Raw genomic sequence first — 9746 nt, forward strand, 5'->3', positions numbered from 1 at the left:
ATGGAAACCTGATGTGATAGAGAAAAAAAAACGAGGGGGGTTAGAAATTACTTAAAAGAAAAAAAAATCTAGAGTTGCACCTCTAATTTTGCCAATTTATTTAAAATATGATGAACAGTGCTTTAAATTCCATACAGTATTTGAATATTTGCAGCCGATGCACTGTCATCAACAGCAGAACTCATTTCAGATGAAACAGCAGAAGAAAAAAAAAAAAAAAAAAAAAACGGGAAAAAAATTCATCTGATCTGATCAAATATTTTTATAAGCTTATAGCAAAGTGGGAAGTGTCACATCTGTTCATCACTGGTCTCGCCATGGCATCCGCATGCCAAATATTTTTACCCTGGCTTACCAGGCCTGGGACAAGGTTTGAATGCAAAACATGCACAGATGAAATCTATGTACTCTCAGACACTATTCCACTCTAAATCCCAGAGGACAGCTTTGGCGCTACGCTGATTAAAGCACCGTCCCCCACTGTATCACGCAAAACAAAAAAATGATTCATCTAAACAAATGCTTTCTCCACACATTCATTTATGACCTGTGATCACTTTACAGTTGTTGTAGCGGAGCAGGCCACATGTGGGGGTGGCAGACTGCAACAAAATGCCATTTATCACCAATGTTTAGAGCAGAGAATGTGCCCGCCTAGTCGCTGTTGCCTGTCAGCTAATTTCAACGTGAGCGCCAAGCTGTGATGCAACCAACAGCTCAAACAAACACCATTAGGAGTGAAACCTGGATGGGGTCAGCAGAAATTGTATCAGGCCGGAGCTGATAAGGCACTCACCTATCAGGAAACCCGATAGGCGTGTGAATTTGAATCCTTACCTGGGTTTTACGTCAACTTTCCGTTTACACAGGTTTTATTTCAAAGTCAGGAAAGCAGAATTTTCCGCTTGGAATACATACACGACCCTCCATCACAACCAGATGATACAGTCAGCTACACAAAGTGTTTTGAGTTATTAGGTTCATTCCGATGCGCGTGCGGCATTTGGATACTCCAAATTCCTGTTCTGCGGTAATCACAGGGACAATCTATCTGTTCACTATCAGCAGTGCATCACATTTTCTGCTCTCTGCTCTTGATTTTTGAAGGCAGACGGAGAAGTCTACATACAAGGAGGGGGGAAAAAAAGTGTCAGCTCAATAGATCATAGGATGCAAACTAAACCATAAAGGGCAATACTGTGTGACGACTACCAATTTATAAAAATTATTTGAAAAAATAAATTAAAAAAAAAATAATACCGGTACGTCCATTTTTTGGCTCACGCTTTTCGCTACGTTACGCCACTTTGCTAATTATTTTGGAGATCCCAGAGAGTTTCGAGATTTGACAGTAGCTGCCTTTTTCAGCTGAGAATCTGCTCCCAATCTTGTGTGTGTACGTACAGCATGCATGTAGAAAGTACTTTCCACGTGTAATACTGTCAAAATATAGGAGCATTCCATTTCGTATCATGTAATAAAAATAAATGAAAACCGCCGATATAATTGCGGGCTGTATGATGACAAGGTCCTGTAATGCGTTAGCGTTCTTTACTGTATGTATGCCTCAATGAGTGTCTGGCAATTCCTGCACTTCCACTATGAACCATCAATCCCGTCGTTATGGGATGAATCAAAATGCACTTTTTCAGTTTTATTATTTTTAGTCCAAAAAAGATGATCCAGATCCCACGAGTATCTACAGTACAGTACATGCCCTACATGTAATAACCACAAAATACAAAAACATATACCTGGAATAAAGCCAAACTCAATAGTAGTGGGAAGTGTTTTTCAACAGTAAATTAAACTTGATTCATTATAACAACCTGCATGCACCGAACGACAGAATGGATTTATATACACGGCAAAAAGAAAAATACCACTGATGCCATTAAAGGAATTCAGCGTTGATATAAATAATTTGGGGAACACAACGGAACATTGTGCTTCATACACCGTTTGAGCTTGAAGGCTCACTACTAAGCTCACAGTTTATCAAATAAAACACCCCGCTTGAGCTCACGGTTTCTCTGCCTCACAGCAAGACGCATCATGTCTAATTTTCCCTTCAGGATCAACAAAGGAGGACACATCCGGAAACCCATCCTGAGGAGGCGCAATCTGATATAAAATGTTAATTAGAGAGAATTCGAGGTGGAAGTAGATTTGGCTACCTCTAATACAGAATAGCCTCAAATCTAAGCAAAGCAATCCATCTCCCAAAGGCGGTCGATCCTGATAATGAGAGGTACAGACATGACAGTAGTATTGATTCATTCAGTTATTGGATTGAAAGCAATTAACCTAATGTAATAAAATGTACAACTATTCCAAGCTGAATGACCTCTTCACAAATGGTCTTTATTTCCGATATGGGTTTTGATAGATTAGTGATAGGGGGGGCGAACACGACAGATACCAGCATGACGCTGGTATGGTTTGTGCTTTATATTTTTAAACTAGCTAGGAAGCTAGCCAGATTCACAATGGTTGTAGCCCAGTGAAAAATAGACAACTTCAAAAACATTGAAAAAATATGATAGACAGTGAAGTTAGGGAGCAATTTTTAACCTTGCCTTGAATAGAACATGATGTAGGCGCATCCTATGTTCATTACACTTGATAGTTGTCTGCTAGCTAGAAGGCTAAAGCTACTACTATAGCCACCATGTCGACTGCTAGTAGGCCTGCAACAACAACAAATAATAACAACAGCTTAGATTTATATCACCTTAAAAGGGGCCCAAGGTTAAGGTTTAACTCACTCAACTACTAACAAACGTGCATCAATGTGTCAAAATTTGCTATCAAAGGAAAATGTCTCAATGTGCTTTTCTGACACAAAATATGTCAATTGTTGAACAAGCAACTAAAAAGAAGCAGCAGTTATCTGAGCTAACATTTTCCAAATTACACCCCCCCCAAAAAAAAACATTTACGCTCAATCTTATAATAAGAATAAATTAGACTAAGAAGAGTGTATAGTATATTTGTAAAACAGCTCAAGAATGTTGCCTTGTCAAATGTGATCATTTGATATTTCCTTATTTTTGTGACAAATCATGAACATGGTCCGTGTCTTTACAAGAACGACTGTCAGTAATTATTAATAAAATAATGGCATTATTCAAAGTAATTTGAGCAAATGTACTATTTCAGAAGTGTGTATTAAACTTGCAGCACTTCAGATTTATCAGTAGCAAAGAAGTAGCTCTGTTTCAAAAAGATTGGTGAGCCCTGATCAAAAATGGAAATAAAAAATACCCATATTTTGAATTATGCATCTTTGGGTTTTTTTTTTTACTGCCCCGACAAAGCTGTTGTTGCTTCCTATTCTGCTTTTAGCTCTTATTCTAACACAGTTAATAATCAACTTCATGATACATGAGGTGAAAAGCCTTGTCGTCTCTCAATATGAGCTTATATAAAACAGATTCAATCTTCCGATGTGAGAAATGCCTCTAGTTATTGTACTCCCACTGGATGGTGATGCGCTTTTAAGGTTGCATCTGATTGGTCAAAATCAGATCAACGCAAACAAAGTATGAAAAATATTTATCGTGCAGGTTTTTTTTTTTTTTTTTTCAATATACCACAATTTACAGCGCTCATAATCATTTTCACTGAACAAATCACAGCCTATTTAAAAACCTCTGTCTCTCAGAATTGGACTGTTTTAAGACAGTTTAACAGGTAGACAAACTTTGGACCAAAATCTGTGACCAATATCTAATCCATTATATGAAAGTTCACTAAAGGCCGGAGTTAAATCACCTTCTGGTAGCAAAGACATGCTGTCCATCTGTCATTGGTATGGATTTGCTGTCATGGCTCTTCATGACACCAAGAACAAAAGGTCAAGGCACCATCACATGACCCGGTAGGCAGTCAAAAGACAAGTTAAACGACTGAATGCTGAGGCAAAAGCGAAAGTCCGATTCAACCTGACACTACAGTCAATTCCTTTCGGAAGATGCGCTGCCAGCAAACATGGCCACGAACAATAGTTGACCTACCAAAGAGGGCATGCTTTCATTGAAAGCTGATGAATCGCAAAATAAACACGAGTTTGAGTTTGGTTGACGACCAGTCCAGGTGTACATGCTTTCTATCAAAATCAACTGATATTGGCCGATGCGTGTAGAAAATGAAAATGAAAAAAATATAGATATTGCAAAATTGTGAAAGTGCCCCGACCTGTTGATCCCATTTATTTACATTGGATTCCGTGCAGTTCTTGTTGTGGAGCATGAGTGTCTATTATGTTTTGTGGTCATTCCAGGACAATTTCATTAGCGTCTGTGAGGCTATTACATGGACCTTGGCACAGAGATTTGCACTCTTCTAATGCCCTGCTGGTTACATAACAATTTTGAGCTGAGAATGCTCCTTTTCCCCCGGAGGTTGCAGCCTTTGAGTTTCATATATCATGGATTAATGTGGCTGACCATGCATATGAGAAACAGACTTTTAGGACCTAAGCCATTGCTTTTAGTTGGTTAAGTTATGGACCCTAATGAATCAGATTTGTTCCTTTCGTATTGTGTGCATCAACATTTCGGTTGTCTGTGAACACGCAGTCTGTGACCAGTGCATAAATGAACTGATCTGTGGTCACCTGTAGACGGAGACGTAATAAAGATAAAGATAAAGATGTCCTTTATTAGTCCCACAATGGGGAAATTTGATTGGGCTTTAAAGTGCTTTACTTTTTAAGTGACATCAAAGGGAAAGTCAACTGACTACATTATTTTTTACAACTTTTTTTAAAGATGAATATCTTCAGAGATTGATGCGGCTATAGGTAAAAATGTCCACATAGATTTTGGTAAAACTTGATTGCAGTTTTCTGACAAGTGGCATTAAACTTTAAGATTTGTTTTTTATAGAGGGGAAAAAAAACATAGTACCTATAAAATCCCAAATATTGGGGCAATTGTTTTGTGATTATCAGAGATTTATGTGGGCATTGGTAGAGATGTGCGCATGAATTTTTTTTCTAACATTAAATGACTTTAATGCACTTTATTTTGGAGTCAGCCAGCCTCAAGCGCCTCCAACTGGTCCCATGGAAAAAAAGAAAAAGATCGAGCAACTGTTCCCGGTCCTTCCCTTCGGAATGATTTGCCATTCAATCTTAAGCAAGCCCCCTCGCTGTCCACTTTTAAGATTCATTTGAAGACACATTTTTATTCTTTGGCTTTCGGCTCAACATGAGACTGTCGCTGTTCTGCTGGTTTTTACTGTGAATGCGTTTTAATTTGGGTTTTAATTTCCCGCTAATTTATATTACACCATTTGTAAAGTGCTTTGTTAGCGCTGTTGTGAAATTATATATAAATAAAGTTGTATTGTATTGTAGAATTTATTTGCTATACTGTCTGACTGCAGGGAAGAAAATTGTTTAGATTTTTTTAATATGTGCACATTAAATGTGTTGACATCAGTCTTATTTTTATGACATTAACAGACATTCTTTTTTTTAGACTGTCCCTTGGCACTTTTCAGGTTCTTGATTTACCTGGTTGTTTTTATGAGATGTCGGTTTTCAGTGTTGTTTAGTTACCTTACAAAAAGATATATTTACTTAGCCAACGTCCTTTTTTTTAAAACCTGTTCCTCCAAGGGCTCTACAAACGCCAATCCAAATATGAGCCAAAAAGTTTCTCTTTGCCAAGCATAGCATACTTGGACCACAAATTCGCACCTACAACAAGCACACAAGGTAGGCAGTTTGGCTCCCATTTTAGCACCGAGGGCCAACTTGATTGGCTGTAGTGAACGTTTGAGCCATCAGGCAAAGAGGCTTAAGGCTTACTTGTCATGTGTGATATGCTCCTGGATGGCCCCGAGCGAGTGCGGGCTGTCGGCGCCCTGCAGCAGCCTGCAGCTCGCCAGGTGCCGCTGGTAGCGCTCCTTCAGACAACCGTTCTCCGAACACAAGTCGCACACTTGCCGCTCCAGCTCCTCGATCCGCGCCCGTTGCCTCTCCAGCAACTCCTGTTGTGTCTCGATGATTTTGTTGAGCTCTTGTAAATACTCCGCAGCCCTGCCGGGGTTCTCTGTGGCCGGGCTGTCCATGTCGTCGTGGCGCAGGAAGCGGCTCGCGTGATTGAGCGACGCTCCAGCCAGAGAGCTTCAAGTACAATGCTCGGGCGGGTTGTTGCGCCTTTTACGCCTCGCCATTGCATGTGACAGCGGAATCCCGAATAAAGGCGTTCTTACAAGCCTTCCCGGGCGCTAAACTGTCGGCTGTCGGTCACGTACAAAGCGTCGTCACAATGAGCTCGTGGGCACATGTGTCGGGTTGATCACGGACGCCGCGATCTAGCACCGCGAGGCTGGCGCGTCCACGCCACCGCCGCCGCGACTTTCTGTAAACAGACGCTGGCTGTCAAGTGGGCGGAGTTTACAAGTTTTATGAATCTGAAAGCAGGTCGCGTTGAGCGCATTATGGCTCAAGACAGATTACACGCTGACCCACATTTAGCTTCCGTTTATCATCACATGCAACGCAACAATATCACCATTTTCATACTCTACATCAGAGGATGGACAAAGTTAAAATACTAGATTGGGCCACCATTTTTCATTAGTGATACTCGAGGGTCACATAGGATCGTGCACTCATAACCAGATGGCAAAAATGTCATTTTAAATATGGAGAATAAGTACATTGATGCAAATATGTATGCGTAAATAATGTATTACATTTCTGCAACCAAGAAGATAACCACATAGTGTATTTCCTCCAGTGCCAAGCGCTCTCACATAAAACAAAACGCCATTTAAAGGATGGCACAAAACTGTTGAACAGTAAACCAACATTAGGGCAAAAACATATTGTGGGCATTTTCTTTTCACAAAAATAATCTGACTCGAATTTTTTATATTATTGAGATACAGCAGTTACCAGATATTAGTTCGTCCTGCATATCCTTCCGATCCACAAAAATAGGCCTGTTCATGCTGTAGGTTACGGTAGTACAAGCCCCAATGTAGCCATGTCTGCCATCTAGTGGTAAATGGTGATATTATAACTTAAAACTACAGTCGATGCATATCATAGATTTACATATTTAATGATATTAAGAAAAGAAAGAAAAATTCCAGATTTTTTACATTTATGTTTTCTTTCAGGATGTGTTTCCTATTCATGCAATGTTTTTTTGTGGAAAATGTATGACAAAAGTTTATCATAATTATTTGGGCTTTAAAAAAATTGTTCCCAATGTTTTTTTTTTAATTAATCAAGGGCCAACTCAAAGTGAAGGCCAGGCCACTTGCAGTTGCCCATCCCTGATTATATAATAGAAAAAATGGGCTCCAGGCAAGGGGCACTTTTCTCATCCTAGACAAAAGGGCTGGTGCTCCAGCACCACTTGGAGGTCTATTTGTGCATTTTTGTGTGGTGGTTAAATTGTTACTCTGTAAAATTTGATGACTCAGCGGTGCCGTATCAGTCCCCCAACACTAAAACTGTAACAACCCCTGATTTTGGCTTCATGAATTTTAAAATGGAAACCTTCTTTGGACCTTGTCTGTTTCTATGTTAGCTTGCACAAAATTAGTTGATTGGAGTACAGTAATGTGTGTCAGCACACGTGCAGCATGTGAGGCCAGCGACAGGCAACCGCCCGCTGGGATTGTTGATCGCAAACGGCTGTACGGCGCTGGGAAATACACACTGCCAAATTTCACTGGGAAACATTTTAATCCCATTTTCTGCACCCCGGGAATATGACTTGATGGCATGGCCCTCAAGATAAATAGTGTTTGACAAGTGATAATGAGATGTGCATGCTGGCAAACTAATGTTCTTGAATTTGCATCCTGAAAATTTAAATGACCCCGACTTGTTTTGCATACTGTATGTGGAAGGGCAGGTGGGGATTTTATATGACATACATGCAATTTAAAGATGCTCTTGTTTGAATCAGACCTGTTCGGAAGACTTTGGACATTGGACGAATCAAGAGTATCGAGGAGGACAGATTTTGGACTAGCTTAATTATTTATACTACAAAAAGATCAAAGTAGTTATTGTATTGGCAATATCGTCGGTGTGCCAATACTGTTTTAAAATACTTGACTTTTATACTTAAAATTGGAAGACAGAAGCTGATCCTGGAAACTGTAGTCATCTTGACATTGTGAGCTTTCGGAGAGAGTAGGGACCTTTTGGAGATGACAGGGTAGCAGAATATCAGATATAAACCATCAGTACTTTGAAAAGCTTCAAAGATATGGAGCAATATGATCCGCCTTTTTCCTCCTCATGCGTGGCCTTGACCTGCGCAGTTCTAAACCCTCAGCAGCTGTCAGACGGTGTCTGAGTACTCCCCATTCTGTAACCTCAAAGGACAACATGCAGCCTTGGGATTGATATTATTAACTGACCTTTGTGCTGTGGGTGGATGTCAACTCGGCCAATATATGGAACATTATTTGTTGTTTCCGATAAAGTATACAGTATACCTCAAAGTTGTTCACAAAAACAAAACTGTTCAGCATCCAAGTTGTGTTGGAGTGCCTGGTTTATATATGTTAAAAGCAAGAAGTTACTGCAAGCTTGTAAAAAAAATGGAGCGCCCTGAAGAAATTAGTGTGGATGATGTCTTTCCTGAAGTTTCATGGGATCGTTTACAGAAAAGAAAACCAAAGAACAGAACTGAAAGCTTTCATTTGCGTGGATTGTTTTCACTTCCACCTGTTGCTCTCATTGGTCCCTAAATAATGTGACAGACGTAACATCCGTCCAGAATATTTAGGATTTGTAAATAAATTAAAAAACGTGGCTGTATTAATTAAGGGGCCACTAAGGGCCCAGCAGTTGCCCATCTCTGCCGTCAGCTCAAAGGAGCAAACTCTGACCTGTGGTCGAGATAAACTGCTTGCCAAAACCATCGGGCACAATCCCAAAGAGAGAGGCGTGGCCATTCCTGTCAGGTGTCAATCACGGACCACCTCATGGATCCCCTTCCAATGAACCGCATCAATTTGCCTTTGCTTCGGATGCACTTGGACGGCTCAGAGCTTGGTGGGCCTCCTGCAAACTGTGTGCCTTAACAATGAGAATAAACGGAATGTCATTTGAGCTTGGCGGGAATGACTGCCTTCATGAGTCCGAGTTGGATTGAACGCTCACATACAGAGCAAGCAAGAGATAGAAGTCATTTTGAAAACAGTCACTTCTGCATTTGCATTCATTCCCATTTGAAGTGACTGGTCAATCAAAATCAGCCTCATTGCAAGCAACTCGTGGGCGAAGCGAGGGGAGTTATTTCAAACGTACGCAACCTCAGGCATGCATGCATGTGTATTCAGTCAATAATACGACCCTTGGGCCTGTGTTGTGGGTATACAAGCGCTACATGGCTGATCCTCCCTATAAACGGCCCTCTCATGCTTGAGTTGATGCTCTTTCGGTTTTACACCTTCCCTTGGGAGGAGGGAACTATTGCACAAACAACCTAGCTGGTGCAAAAAATAAAGGATGCCATGTCAGCTGTGCACGCATGTGGAATTTCGGTCCAAACAAAGCATTCATTGACTTGTCATTTGACAGAAGCTCTACAGTCAATTGTGTGTTGGGTGGGAACGATCAAATATGAACAATAAACATTAAATGCGCCATGCGGTAAACATTTAAGTCCGTGCAGCGACTCAAGATTGTGGCACTTGCTGACATGTGGCAGGCCGGATGCCGTGGGCATACAAATGACACCGGTGACTAAAACCAA

At 40.6% G+C, this 9746-nt stretch overlaps 1 protein-coding gene across 2 annotated transcripts in view; it reads right to left on the reverse strand.

The window, feature by feature from the left end:
• LOC148339789 (IQ motif and SEC7 domain-containing protein 1-like) overlaps positions 1-6368 on the reverse strand; it is a 95077-nt gene extending 88709 nt beyond the window's left edge. For both annotated transcript variants that reach the window (XM_088289525.1, XM_088289532.1), the window contains exon 1: positions 5822-6368. In XM_088289525.1, the coding sequence (XP_088145651.1) occupies positions 5822-6084 (263 nt within the window). In that variant the 5' untranslated portion in view covers positions 6085-6368. The remainder of the gene's footprint in view (positions 1-5821) is intronic.
• Between the last annotated feature and the right edge of the window lie 3378 nt (positions 6369-9746).

This window comes from Idiotropiscis lumnitzeri, chromosome 3, assembly GCF_059441095.1.
Source record: "Idiotropiscis lumnitzeri isolate Australia: NSW breed Sydney's pygmy pipehorse chromosome 3, RoL_Ilum_1.0, whole genome shotgun sequence".
Classification (NCBI taxonomy): domain Eukaryota; kingdom Metazoa; phylum Chordata; class Actinopteri; order Syngnathiformes; family Syngnathidae; genus Idiotropiscis; species Idiotropiscis lumnitzeri.